Source organism: Salmo salar, chromosome 29 (assembly GCF_965601325.2).
Source record: "Salmo salar chromosome 29, fSalSal1, whole genome shotgun sequence".
NCBI classification, from domain to species: Eukaryota; Metazoa; Chordata; class Actinopteri; order Salmoniformes; family Salmonidae; genus Salmo; species Salmo salar.
In genome coordinates this window covers 27806528-27821904 of record NC_138319.1, presented here as the reverse complement: position 1 = coordinate 27821904, position 15377 = coordinate 27806528, and the positions used below count along the sequence as shown (strand labels likewise).

Here is a 15377-nt window from a genome sequence, read left to right as displayed (position 1 = left end):
GTGTTGGCAGGGACAGGCATGGTAGTAGGTCTCAGTCTATGTCTCAGTCTGTGTTGGCGGGGACAGGCATGGCTGTATGTCTCAGTCTGTGTTGGCGGGGGCAGGCATGGCTGTATGTCTCAGTCTGTGTTGGCGGGGGCAGGCATGGCTGTATGTCTCAGTCTGTGTTGGCGGGGACAGGCATGGCTGTATGTCTCAGTCTGTGTTGGCGGGGACAGGCATGGCTGTATGTCTCAGTCTGTGTTGGCGGGGACAGGCATGGCTGTATGTCTCAGTCTGTGTTGGCGGGGACAGGCATGGCTGTATGTCTCAGTTGTGTTGGCGAGGGCAGGCATGGCTGTATGTCTCAGTCTGTATGTCTCAGTCTGTGTTGGCGAGGGCAGGCAGCTGTTTTTGCTGTCTCCTTGTGCTCCTCTCCTCCTCTGTACACAGCTCTGTCAGAGCTGCCGCCAGGTGGAACGGTTGACAGCAGCATCCTCTAGGTCTGTGGGTTTGATGTTGCACTTCTTCAGCAACGTTTTCAGCTGGTCCTTGTAGCGTTTCATCTGCAGACCGCCGGCCAAGATGTAGCTGGCCCCCCCTACAGACCACCGGCCAAGATGTAGCTGGCCCCCCCTACAGACCTGTTCCACTGGATATTATAAGGTGAATGCACCAATTTGTAAGTCGCTCTGGATAAGAGCGTCTGCTAAATGACTTAAATGTAAATGTAAATGTACAGACCGCCGGCCAAGATGTAGCTGGCCCCCCCTACAGACCGCCGGCCAAGATGTAGCTGGCCCCACCTACAGACCGCCGGCCAAGATATAGCTGGCCCCCCCTACAGACCGCCGGCCAAGATGTAGCTGGCCCCCCCTACAGACCGCCGGCCAAGATGTAGCTGGCCCCCCCTACAGACCGCTGGCCAAGATGTAGCTGGCCCCCCCTACAGACCGCCGGCCAAGATGTAGCTGGCCCCCCCTACAGACCGAGATAATAGCTGGCCTACAGACCGCCAGCCAAGATGTAGCTGGCCCCCCCTACAGACCGAGATATAGCTGGCCTACAGACCGCCAGCCAAGATGTAGCTGGACATACAGGATCTTCCGCAGCAAGCGCTCCTGAGACATTCTAATGACATGCCCAAGCCAGCGCAGTTGGAGTTGGGGGACCATGGTCTCTATACTCTTACAGTTGGTGTTGGGGGACCATGGTCTCTATACTCTTACAGTTGGTGTTGGGGGACCATGGCCTCCATACTCTTACAGTTGGTGTGGTCTCTATACTCTTACAGTTGGTGATGGGGGACCATGGCCTCCATACTCTTGCTGTTGGTCTTAGCAAGTATTTCTGTATGGGGGACACGGTTGCGCCAGGTGATTCCCAGGATGCGCTGCCTGCATCCTATTTCTGGAATCCCTGGCGCCTATAGGGTCAGGCCTGTAGGTGACCCAGGCTTCACAGCTGTAAAGAAGTGTGCTGATGCTTGATGACAGCAACTTTGGTGTGGAGATCCTGTTTTGGAAGACCCTGCATCTTTTTTTTTTTACACAAGTCAGTTAAGAACAAATTCTTATTTTCAATGATGGCCTAGGAACAGTGGGGTAACTGCCTTGTTCAGGGGCAGAACGACAGATTTTTACCTTGTCAGCTCGGGGATTCAATCTTGCAACCTTTCGGTTACTAGTCCAACGCTCTAACCACGAGGCTACCTGCCGCCCCTGCATCTGAGTTTCACGAAAGGCAGCGTAGGCTGGCTTGATCCCATTTTGAATTTCAGTGTCGATGCTGCAGTCATCCGAGAGGACGGGACTATTGCCAGTGATCTGTGTTCAATGGTGGCTGGAGGGCTGGATCTCCACTGGCAGACCACCTCTATCTTGGTGGTGTTGCTAGACAGTCTCATCCTGCTATAGACCATCACAGCCGCTACAAGGATGGACTGATGGATTTCCGGAGAGTGGGCCACAGGCAGTCATCAGCATACTGCAGCTCAAGAATCCGATCCGTCGAGATCTTGATGGTTGCTTGAAGCCTCCTGATGTTGAAAAGGTTTCCATCCAGCCTGAAGTCGACTTTAACCCCGCTGCTGTCCTCAAGCTCCTTGTAGAGAAGCTGGGTGACACATAGGAGGAAGATGTTAAAGAGTACATGTGCCAGCACGCACCCCTGCCACACATCAATGCGTGCTCCAAAGGGCACTGACTCCCGCCCTCCTACAGCCACCCGAGCCATCATCCCACCATGGAACTGGCAAAGGATGTTGACAAATGTGTCTGGACAGTCAAAATCTGAGTAGAATGTCACATAGTAGTTCCCTGCTCAGTGTCGAGGGCCTTGGAGGTGGACAAAGGACATGAAAAGCTCCTGATGTTGTTCACGGCACTTCTCCTGGAGTTGCCGTGCCGACCGTGCTCCTGTTCTTTCTGAAGCTGCATTGTGACTCTGGCAGCAGATCCTCTGTGATGTTGTTCACCAGCCTGTGAAGCATCACCTTGCCCAGGACCTTGCCGGCAACAGCCAGAAGGGATATACCCGGGCTGTTGCCACAGATGGACTTGTCACCTTTGTTCTTATAAATGGTGACACAACGTTGGCATCCTGCCACTGTTGGGGGACAATCTCCCGGTCCCAAACCTCAGTGATGTACTGGTGGAGCGTTCTTGTTTAGAAGTAGCCTCCCTTCTTACTTATTTCCCTCATTAAAATGCAAATCATTTTATAACATTTTTGACATGCGTTTTTCTGGATTTTTTTGTTGTTATTCTGTCTCTCACTGTTCAAATAAACCTACCATTAAAATTATAGACGGATCATTTCTTTGTCAGTGGGCAAACGTACAAAATCAGCAGGGGATCAAATACTTTTTCCCCTCACTGTACCTCTGTAGCCAATGGAGTGGGCTGCTGCCTGATAGAACACTGAGCTGACAGCTGCCCACTTCTGGTCCATGGGGTCCTCTGAGCTCAGAAGAGGCTCAGCTTCCATCAGCCTTTCAGCTCAGAAGAGGCTCAGCCTCCCTCAGCCTTTCAGCTCAGAAGAGGCTCGGCCTCCCTCAGCCTTTCAGCTCAGAAGAGGCTCAGCCTCCCGCAGCCTTTCAGCGAGAGAGCGATGGAACTCGTCCATTACTGCAGATTCCTCAAGCCGGGTACAGTGCAGATGCCTCTTACTGCAGGTGTTGTGGGGGGGACGTATTATCAGTGCCATACGGTGATCTGTCCAGCATTCTGCACCCCTCATGGTACGTGTCAGCAGGACGTCATTAGTGTCAGAACGTCTCACTATGACATAGTCAATCAGGTGCCAGTGTTTGGAGCGTGGGTGCATCCATGATGCTTTGTATTTGTTCTTCTGCTGGAACAAGGTGTTAGGGATGATGAGATCATGCTCGGCACATAGTTAGGGTCAGGGTCATGCTGTTCTTATTGACCTGGCCAACACCATGCCTACCCAGCACTCCATGTCCTGTTGTTCTGTCCCACCCTAGCATTGAAGTCACCCAGCAGAAAGGTCTTGTCATTCCTGGGGATGCGCTGAAGGGCCTCGTCTGGTGACAGTTTTGATGTATTCACAGCTGCACTCAAATACACACGTATTCACAGCTGCACTCAAATACACACACAGACATAGAAGACTATTTCCCTAAACAACTACAGGTTTTAAAGGTGTGATTCAGATACCAACAAACCCTCACATAATTCCCAATGGAAATATGGAGCACACACACACAATAACAAAATCTTAAACCAAATACACATACACCCTAATCCCAGACATCACGCTCAGAGCTGGAATTGTGTTTACAGTATGATGCCGCTATGAGCACCTGCTTGACTACCTGTTTGTGAGAACCAGCAGGACAAATTGAAATGGCAGAGTGAGGGGTACGGGAAGAGAGAGAGAGGCCAGAGGAGAGGGGTACGGGAAGAGAGAGAGAGGCCAGAGGAGAGGGGTACGGGAAGAGAGAGAGAGGCCAGAGGAGAGGGGTACGGGAAGAGAGAGAGAGAACAGAGGAGAGGGGTACAGGAAGAGGGAGAGGCCAGAGGAGAGGGGTACAGGAAGAGAGAGGCCAGAGGAGAGGGGTACAGGAAGAGAGTGAGGCTAAAAGAGGGGTACAGGAAGAGAGAGGCTAGAAGAGAGGGGTACAGGAAGAGAGAGGCTAGAAGAGAGGGGTACAGGAAGAGAGAGGCTAGAAGAGTGAGATGATGGGGTTGGAGGAGAGGAATGATTGATGGGTAAGTGACATGAAGATGGATGGTATAACATCTCAGCTGTACAGGAGGTTGGTGGCACCTTAATTGGGGAGGTCAGGCTCGTGGTAATAGCTGGAGCGGAATAGGTGGAATGGTATTAAACACATAGTTTACATGTTGTCATGACGTGGCCCTGTTTGGGTTTTCTATGTACCATCCCCCTACCTCCCCCTACTCAGGCCCTGTGAGAGAGGTCGTAAATTCCTAAGAAAATGTCCCGCCTCATGGACACAGTATACAGACAGAGTGTTTTCATAGAGAGACAAAGGAATTCTTCCACCTCACAGGACTGGAGAACCGAACGACATTTATGTTCTGGAGAAGGTATAAAAGATCGGTGAAGAATCCAGCTACGAACTGGTCCGTTTGGTACAATTTTGTGAAACTCATGAGAGACAATACGGCCACATTACCATGGCTCTGTTTATATAATAGCCTCAGTTGTGAGACTTATATCTAATGGTTGTATACAATGAATGAATAAGGATGGAACTGTTTGTGAAATTGTGTAAATGTGATTTTGGACTGTTTAATGAAGGAAACTCAAATTCCCTTTGGAGTCTTAACTAAGTCCTTGGCACGCCCCCAGGGACACAGACAGGACCTGGCGTCATGAGACAGCCTTTTCTATGTTCCGAATATAACCCCACCCAGATTTTCTATCACGAGACCAGCTTACCTCGAGAAGAGAGGGCCAAAGTTTGACCATGCATTCCTCGTTCTGAACTTTAACCATACCACGTGGTTAAACTCTTAGACTTTTGATACCGACAGAATAATAACAAGTCTTTGATATTAATTACTAGTCTGCAGCTAGGAATTCGGGATCATTGAACGCGAAGACCGACGAAACATCCGTCCTATAACGACATGAATGGATGTCACTCTGAACTATCCATCCTAACCACGAGAGAGAGAGAGCGCGGAAAACTCTCCAACAGAACCGAACTTTTCAACAAAGATCCCGACGACACACTGAGCGTAAATATATATATTGATTGCAATTGTTCCCGAATGAGTGAGCGTTCATGTGCAAAGGATTAGCATTTCAATTGTTAATATTTATCAACTCTGTAGTGTCTTCTCCGCTGCCCCCACCCCCCTTTTGTCTAACAAGCCGCCATGCCGGTTTAACCCACTAGGGCACATTCTCCTATCATTTCCTTGTAACCATATCTGTTTGTTATGCATTTCTGTGAATTATTTAGTTGGTAAATAAATGATTTTATGACAATTGATGTATGGATGACTCATAGTGAAGACTGGGTTCGTGCAGATAAGCAACAATTTACGACATTTAGAATGAGACTGACGTGAGGTAAACGAATACGTCATTAATCAGGGGACTCATAGATCAGATATTATAATATCTGAAAGTTATATTAGGAAAATTATAACTTTGTAATCTGAATATTTTCCTTGGTGCCCCGACCTCCTAGTTAATTACAGTTACACGATTAACCTGTTAAGGACACCCCTAGCCAACAGCCAATGGCATCGCACGGCGCGAAATACAAAAACAACTAAAATACCACAATTCAATTTTCTCAAACAATCAACTATTTTACACCATTTTAAAAACAAGACTCTCGTTAATCTAACCACATTGTCCGATTTCAAAAAGGCTTTACAGCGAAAGCAAAACATTAGATTATGTCAGGAGAGTACTCTGCCAAAAATAATCACACAGCCATTTTCAAAGCAAGCATATATGTCACAAAAACCCAAACCACAGCTAAATGCAGCACTAACCTTTGATGATCTTCATCAGATGACACTCCTAGGACATTATGTTATACAATACATGCATGTTTTGTTCAATCAAGTTCATATTTATATCAAAAAACAGCTTTTTACATTAGCATGTGATGTTCAGAACTAGCATACCCACCGCAAACTTCCGGTGAATTTACTAAATTACTCACGATAAACGTTTACAAAAAACTAATTATTTTAAGAATTATAGATACAGAACTCCTTTATGCAATCGCGGTGTCAGATTTAAAAATAGCTTTTCGGCGAAAGCACATTTTGCAATATTCTGAGTAGATAGCTCGGCCATCACAGGCTAGCTAATTTGACACCCACCAAGTTTGGCCCTCACCAAATTCAGATTTACTATAAGAAAAATTGGATTACCTTTGCTGTTCTTCGTCAGAATGCACTCCCAGGACTTCTACTTCAACAACAAATGTTGTTTTGGTTCGAAATAATCCATAGTTATATTGAAATAGCTCCGTTTTGTTTGTGCGTTGAGGTCACTATCCGAAGGGTGACGCGCGGGCGCATTTCGTGACAAAAAAATTCTAAATATTCCATTACCGTACTTCGAAGCATGTCAAACGCTGTTTAAAATCCATTTTTATGCTATTTTTCTCGTAAAATAGCGATAATATTCCAACTGGGCGACGTTGTATTCATTCAAAGACTTAACCTCTTGGGGCTAGGTGGGACGCTAGCGTGCCACCTGTGGTGCACTCCATCAACAGCAGGTGCATTTCAAGAGCGGCAAATTTGAATCCAAATAAATGTCAAAATTCAAATTTTTCAAAAATACAACTATGTTACACCATTTGAAAGATAAACATCTCCTTAATCTAACCACGTTTTACGATTTCAAAAAGGTTTTACGGCGAAAGCATAAATTTAGAGTATGTTAGGACAGTACATTTACAAGAGTTGTGTGTAATGTTTTGTCAAGTCAAAGACAGGGTCACCAAAACCATAAAACCAGCTAAAATGATACACTAACCTTTTACAATCTCCATCAGATGACACTCCTAGGACATTATGTTAGACAATGCATGCATTTTTAGTTCTATCAAGTTCATATTTATATACAAAAACAGCGTTTTACTATGGCATTGATGTTGAGGAAATCGTTTCCCTCCAATAACCGGCAGTCAAGTCAGCGTCACAAATTAAATAATTAAAATTAGAAAACATTGGTAAAATATTATATTGTCATTTAAAGAATTATAGATTTACATCTTTTGAACGCAATCAACTTGCCAGATTTAAAAATAACCTTACTGGGAAATCACACTTTGCAATAATCTGAGCACTGTGCCCAGAAAAATACGCGTTGCGATACAGACTAGACGTCATGTTGGGGAGATCTAAAATCGAAAATACTATGTAAATAATCCATTACCTTTGATTCTCTTCATCAGATGTCACTTCCAGGTATCACAGGTCCATAACGAATGTAGTTTTGTTCAAAAAAGCTCATCATTTATGTCCAAAAATCTCCGTCTCGTTAGCACATGATGTAAGCCAGCCGGACTTCTCGTCATGAACGAGGGGAAAAAATATATTTCCGTTCGTTCAAACATGTCAAACGTTGTATAGCATAAATCATTAGGGCCTTTTTTAACCAGAACATGAATAATATTCAAGGTGGACGAATGCATAGCCTTTTATAACGTATTGGAACGAGGGTACCCAACATGAAGTAGCGCGCCAGGTGTCTAATGGGACATCACCGTTCCATGGCTCTTGTTCGGTCAGATCTCCCTCCAGAAGACTCAAAACACTTTGTAAAGGCTGGTGACATCTAGTGGAAGCAATAGGAAGTGCCAAAATATTCCTAAACCCCTGTGTTTTTCAATGGGATAGGTTTAAAGTCAATACAACACATCAGGTATCCACTTCCTGTCAGAAAATGTCTCAGGGTTTTGCCTGCCAAATGAGTTCTGTTATACTCACAGACACCATTCAAACAGTTTTGGAAACTTTAGAGTGTTTTCTATCCATATATAATAAGTATATGCATATTCTAGTTACTGGGTAGGATTAGTAACCAGATTAAATCGGGTACATTTTTTTTATCCAGACGTGCAAATGCTGCCCCCTAGACCCAACAGGTTAAAGAACAAAATGGAGTAGTCTCGTGGACGCGCATCTCCAGTGTCACTGTCCCCAGGCAGGCCAGTAACAAACAGAGCTGCTGTACTTAGCCCAGAGACTGCAGAGCTCTCATTCCACTTTCTGGCACCTTCTGAGAGCCAATGGAAGCCTTAGAAAATGTCACGTTACAGCACAGATGCTGTATTTTCGATAGAGAGGCTACAGAAGGACAATAAATTGTCAGACAGGGCACTTCCTGTATGGAATCTTCTCAGGTTTTGGCCTGCCATATGAGTTCTGTTATACTCACAGACACCATTCAAACAGTTTTAGAAACTTTAGAGTGTTTTCTATCCAAATCTACTAATTATATGCATATTCTAGTTTCTGGGCAGGAGTAGTAACCAGATTAAATCGGGTACGTTTTTTATCCGGCCATGAAAATACTGCCCCCTATACCAAACAGGTTAATCAGTTTAATCACGTAATAATAATTACAGAGAGTTATTTGATAAACATGTCTTCCGTTTTAATGATGCCAAAGACACAACAATGTGTTTGATGCCATTCCATTTGCTCCGTTCTGGCCATTATTATGAAATGTCCTCCCCTCAGCAGAATCCTGTGCTCAGCAACATGTTCAGTTCCAATTTACTGCACACAACCTTGAGCAGCTGAACAACTCGTTCAATATCCCATGTTCTATTCTGCTACTGGTTTACCTGGACTCCCAACAACTTACCTCGATTCCCAACAACTCTATTCTCTTTTATTTACCAGTGGTTGAAGTCCTATCTTCTTTAAAGACCATGAGTTTGAAATAAATGTCACATTGTACTGTCAATTTCTCAATACATGTTCACCATGTCAGCCTCAATGGCGTGCAGGTTCCTTATCCTTTTGTACCATGCCATTATTTGTTACCTGTGAATAGGTGTGCATGCATACACAGTGTTATTTTCATTCCCTTCCAGCTGGCCAGGGCTCATCACAAGCAGTCTCTCCTGAGACGGTGCACGCTGTCCTGGCAGCTGGTAGCAGGCGAGTCCCTGGCTCAGAAATGGGCCTCTGCCGACCAACTGCATCAACACATCCTGCTACGGAAGAGCCTGGGCAACTGGAAAAGGGTGAGTGTATGAACACCATATACACACACACACCATTTAGCAGACGCGCTTATCCAGAGCGACTTACAGTGAGTGCATTCATCTTAAGTAGCTAGGTCGGAAAACCACATTTCAGTCATAGTAAGTAAATGTTTCCTCAATAACGTAGCTGTCAAAGTCAGAACTATTAAGGGGAAGAGAGTCAAGTGTGTTAGTTTACAGACGTTTCTTGGGTGGGTTTTCAGGGGGGTGCAGTGGGATTATTTAAGATACTCTTTGAGGTAGGGTTTCAGATGTTTTATGAAGATGGGCAGGAACTCTGCTGTCCTAACTTCAGTGGGAAGCTGGTTCTACTATTGGGGTGCCAGGAGAGAGAAGAGCTTGGACTGCGCTGAGCGGGAGCTGCCCTCCCGTAGGGGTGGGAGGGCCAAGAGACCTGATGTGGCAGAACGGAGTACTCGGGTTGTGGTGTAGGGTTTGAGTAGAGCCTGAAGGTAGGGGGGGGGGGGGCAGGTCCTCTTGCTGTTCCGTAGGTAAGCACCATGGTCTTGTCGTGTATGCGAGCTTCAACTGGAAGCCAGTGGAGTGTGCGGAGGAGCGGGGTGACATGAGAGAACTTGGGAAGGTTGAACACCAGGTGTGCTGCAGCGTTTTGCATGGGTTTGATGGCACAAGTGGGGAGCCCAGCCAACAGCGAGTTGCAGTAGTCCAGATGGTAGATGACAAGTGCCTGGATTAGGACCGGCGCCGCTTCCTGTGTGACGTAGGGTCGTACTCTACGGATGTTGTAGAGCATGAACCTGTAGGAGTGAGTCACTGCTTTGATGTTTGCAGAGAACAACAGGGTGTTGTCTAGGGTCACGCCAAGGTTCTTTGCACTCTGGGAGGGGGACACCGTGGAGTTGTCAACCGTGATGCGAGAGGTCTTGGAGTAGGCATGCCTTCCCCGGGAGGAAGAGCAGCTCCGTCGAGGTTGAGTTTGAGGTGATGAGCCGCCATCCATGCTGAGATATCTGCCAGGCACGCAGAGATGCATGTCAGAAGCAAGGTGGGAAATGAACACCCACCAAATGCGGGTAGAGTTTGTCATTGGTGGGTAAGAATGTCTACTTCACCAGCCATTTTGGCAGGTGGTTACAGAGAATTTGGGAACGTTTTTTTTTCAATCCAAAGCCCACATGTAGAAGTTGGTCCAATTGACCTGAAAGGCTACTAAAAAGTGTGACTTTTATATTCACACGCTAGGTTGTTCAATGTTAGTTTGAGTCTGTGGCAACTGTCTGCTGCTAGAAAGACGTCGCAGTCTGAGATTTTTTCATCACAGACAGACAAGTGGCCAAGTTACCACGGTAATGGCCCATCCCTTAAGGTGGCAGCTGAACATTTCTCACCTAATGATGGTCTTGATTGAGCATAGATCACTCCAAAAAACATTTATTCATGACCTTTGAGTTATTTCTTATCATTAAAACACTAATACTTGAATTGTTCTCCTAGATTTATTTGTGAGCTTCTACATGTGTACTTAGGGGCACATCATGTACTCGTTGTAAAAAATGTCAGCGTAGAGTCCTGAACTACAATAATAAGCCGTATCACTCAGCAATTTGTGGCAGGGCAGGCACTTTGTTGATTCTTGATGTTCAGTTGTAGAACTTTATGTTTTCACTATTGAATGATTTATTTGAACATACGTTGGTTAAAAGATGCAGGTCACAAAAATGTAATTAAGCAATACCCCATTACTTCTTACTAGTAATATATATTTTTTTTGAAACATTGGCTGGTTGACCAAAAAGTTAATTTTAGAGAAGTAGAAAAGTAATTGAGGGTCATCCGCATAACATTGATAGGAGATACAATGTGAGGATATGATGTAGCCTAGTGACTTGGTGTAGAGAGAAGAGGGTCTAGAACCGAGCCCTGGGGGACACCAGTAGTGAGAGTGTGTGGTGCAGACACAGATCCTCTCCACGTCATCTGGTAGGAACGGCCTGCCAGGTAGGATGCAGAGTCTGAGATGCCCAGTTGTGAGAAGGTGGAGAGGAGGATCTGATAGTTCAGAGGGTCAAAGGCAGCAGATGGATCTAGGAGGATGAAAACAGAGGAGAGAAAGTTCGCTTTGGCAGTGCGGATGGCCTCCATGACACAGAGAAGAGCAGTTTCGGTTGAGAAACCGGTCTTGAAGATCTCCAGAGATGGTCTGGAGAAGGGAGGAGGGGATGGGGTCGAGCGGGCTTGTTGGGCGGCCGGACATCACTAGTCACAGTATTTCAGCTGGAGAGAGAGGAGAGAAAGAGGTCAAGGCGTAGGGTAGTTCTGTGTGAGTGGGACCAGTGGACTCAATAGGCTGAGTGAATGAGGAGCGGATGTCGTCAACCTTTTCAAAGTGGTCAGCTGCAGAGAGGGAGGGGTAGGGGGTAGACGATTAAGGAGGGAGAAGGTGGGAAAGAGTTTCCTAGGGTTAGAGGCGGAAGCTTTACCTTTAGAGTGAGAGAAAGTGGCTTTAGCTGCAGATACAGAAGAAGAGAAGGTAGAGGGGAGGGGTGTTTCCATGAGATTAGTAGGCAAACAGCCTCTAGTATAGATGAGGTCAAGCGTATTGCCTGCCTTGTGAGTTTGAGGGAATTGGGAAAGGGTGAGGTCAAAAGAGGCAAGGAGGGGAAAGAAACAGGTGGAAATAAATTAATCGAAGCCAGACGTTGGGAGGTTGAAGTCGCCCAATACGAAGAGCGGTGAGCCCATTGTCAGGAAATTAGCTTGTCAAGCTCATTGAGGAATTCTCTAAGGGCACCTGGTGGGTGATAGAGTAGGTGGACAAGTGAAGAAATGGACAGGTGAGTGAGGGAGAAGAGAAAATCTCCACTTAGGAGAAATTAGTAGCCCTGTGCCATCACCACGACAACCAGATGGTCTCGGACTATGAGAGAACAAGTAGTCAGATGAAGAGAGAGAAGCTGGAGTAGCAGTATTCTCTGGGGTGATCCATGTCTCTGTCAGGGCCAATAAGGGCAGCATAGGCTAAGATGAACACAGCGTTCTTGACCGCAGATCAGCAGTTCCAAACGCTACCGGAGACAAGGAATTCCACATGGGTTGTGCGCGCAGGGTAGACTAAATTAGAAGGGCTGCAGCCAAGTGGTGGAGAGTGCCTGTAAAACCTACAGGGAGAGGAGTGAACAGGTATATTAAACACACAGTTGACAAAGCTACAAAAGAGCAGAATTAACTATTCTGAAAATAACTAGGTAAGATACTCTGGTAAGAGTGGAGCCTTTCTTTCCTTCCTCAAACAACACCGCAGAACAGTTTTTTTTAAATTTCAACCTTTATTTAACTAGGCAAGTCAGCTATGAACAAATTCTTATTTACAATGACGGCCCAACCCGGACGACGCTGCTCCAATTGTACGCCGCCCTATGGGACTCCCAATCACGGCCGGTTGTGATACAGCCTGGATTGTTTCGGCTACGGTCTTAGTTTTGGCCATAAGACTGACACGACCGCCGCTGAGAAAGCAGGGCAGACTGAAGAACTAACACTAACTGCTGATTGGCTAGCAGAGGAGAAACCTCTCCCCCTCCAATACAGCCACTGATTACCAAAACAACAGTCACAAATTGCCCTGCCCTTTCATCCTGGTTGATGTGTCAACAATCATCTGCAAGTTGTGAGCAGTTCACACCAAGTAGGCTACTGAGGAGACAGGCAGCACCTAAAGTAGATGGCCCTAGCTAGCTAGACAGTACTAGAATGCAGATGAAGACAGAAATGATACCCATCTCTCCTGGAGATATCAGGCGTCCTCTAGCTATAGAATGAAGCACACACATATACACACACACACACACTAACTCTCACACATACAGACTGAGGCATACACATATATCACACACACACACACACTAACTCACACACATACAGACTGAGGCATACACATATATACACACACACACACTAACTCTCACACATACAGACTGAGGCATACACATATATACACACACACACTAACTCACACATACAGACTGAGGCATACACATATATACACACACACACACACACACACACACACACACACACATACAGACTGAGGCATACACATATATACACACACACACACTAACTCTCACACATACAGACTGAGGCATACACATATATACACACACACTAACTCTCACACATACAGACTGAGGCATACACATATATACACACACACTAACTCTCACACATACAGACTGAGGCATACACATATACACACACACTAACTCACACACATACAGACTGAGGCATACACATATATATACACACACTAACTCTCACACATACAGACTGAGGCATACACATATATACACACACACTAACTCTCACACATACAGACTGAGGCATACACATATATACACACACACACACTAACTAACACACATACAGACTGAGGCATACACATATATATACACACACACACACACTAACTCACACACATACAGACTGAGGCATACAAATGGCCACTGTCACTTTTCCAACATAAATACATTTTAATACTGATCCCAGTTTAATACTGATGCGGTGGGCAGTCTTTGGTATATCAGTCCCTGTTGATATGGACATTCCTGTGTACCGTATCCATCCCTGACCCCTTATCCAGCCCTGACCCCGTTTCCAGCCCTGACCCCGTTTCCAGCCCTGACCCCGTATCCAGCCCTGACCCCGTATCCAGCCCTGACCCCGTATCCAGCCCTGACCCGTTCTGTTTTACATGTTCTGGCTCAGCTGAAGGATCACCGCATAGTTCTGGAGGGGCGGGCCGAGAGGTTCTGGCGCACGCACACTCTGAAGAGGGCTCTGATTGGACTGCTAGACCACGTGACCCAGGAGAGGATGGCAGATTGGGATCGGGAGCAGCAGGCTCAGGAACACAGTACCAGGTGGGTGTGTTTACCTGGGCCTTTACCAATAACACCTGTCCTAGAAACATGACACCTGTCCTAGTGTCCTAGAAACATGACACCTGTCCTAGAAACATGAGACCTGTCCTAGAAACATGACACCTGTCCTAGAAACATGACACCTGTCCTAGAAACATGACACCTGTCCTAGAAACATGACCCCTGTCCTAGAAACATTACACCTGTCCTAGCCACCTGGTCCTGCTGGGTAGGATGCAGGCATGCTCCATATGTAGGACCTGACTGTATGACTGTATAATCGCTTGTTGTTGTAAGGGATTTCTAAGTTCTGTTTGCTTCTCTCTGTCGTGTGTGTGCATGTCTGTCTCTCCCTCTTGGTTTCTCTCCTCTCCGTCCTTGTCCCAGGCGGACGGTGCGGAGCTGTTTCCAAGCCTGGAGACGGTATCCGGGGTGGGTGCGTGAGGAGAGAGAGAGGGAGACCAGGAGGGATCGGCTGAGACGCAGAGTGGCAGAGGTCCTCCCTGACTTCCGCTCTTCTCCTCTGGACTGTACCTGGGAACAAGGCCCGCTGTGACCCACAGGACACACACGTACAGTAGACATACCCATGTGTACAGTACACTCAGACAGACAGACAGAGACAGGCAGACAGAGAATACTTGCACAGAGGATAAATCAGTGGATAGGACCCAAAGCAGATGATGAAGTTGCTGCTGTAACAAGCACACACATACCAGCTGTTGCTCTACCTTCATTACCTGAGAAAGGTGGATACAACTTTTAATGAAGACAGTTTGGAAGCTTTTGGAACAGCAATGACTCGTTTAAAATTGCAGTTAAAATTCAGGTTATTTCATATTTTTAAGTCACAGTTTGATGCAGTTTGAAGCCATACAAAATAAAAAGCATGATGTTATTCATATCACCATAAACGAGTCTCACTCTGGGTAGTCTGTCGAAGTTGTTCTCCCAAATCTCTGTTGTTTTATTCTCTTAAGTCCTGTGTAGCTCAGTTGGTAGAGCATGGTGCTTTCAGCTGAGCCACAACATGTAAAAAGGCTTTGGGCCAGTAACTGAAAGGTTGCTGGTTTGAATCCCTGTGCTGACTAGGTGAAAAATCAATGTTCCCTTGAGCAAGGCACTTTATCCTAATTGCTTCTGTAAGCAAATGACTAAAATGTAAATGTGATGTTTAATGCAACAACACTAATGATCCTGACCAGCCTCAGTCTACAGAGATGTAGCAACACCATGCTGTTTGATAAATACCCATAACATGTTTCCTT

At 46.0% G+C, this 15377-nt stretch overlaps 1 protein-coding gene across 1 annotated transcript in view; it reads left to right on the top strand.

Annotated features, from left to right (window-relative positions):
- Window positions 1–15023, top strand: part of LOC106590475 (coiled-coil domain-containing protein 191) — a 37582-nt gene extending 22559 nt beyond the window's left edge. Inside the window, exons 16-18 of the mRNA XM_014181545.3 lie at window positions 9056–9208; window positions 13955–14109; window positions 14497–15023. Coding sequence (XP_014037020.2) covers window positions 9056–9208; window positions 13955–14109; window positions 14497–14665 — 477 coding nt within the window. The 3' untranslated portion in view covers window positions 14666–15023. The remainder of the gene's footprint in view (window positions 1–9055; window positions 9209–13954; window positions 14110–14496) is intronic.
- The last annotated feature ends 354 nt before the right edge of the window (window positions 15024–15377 follow it).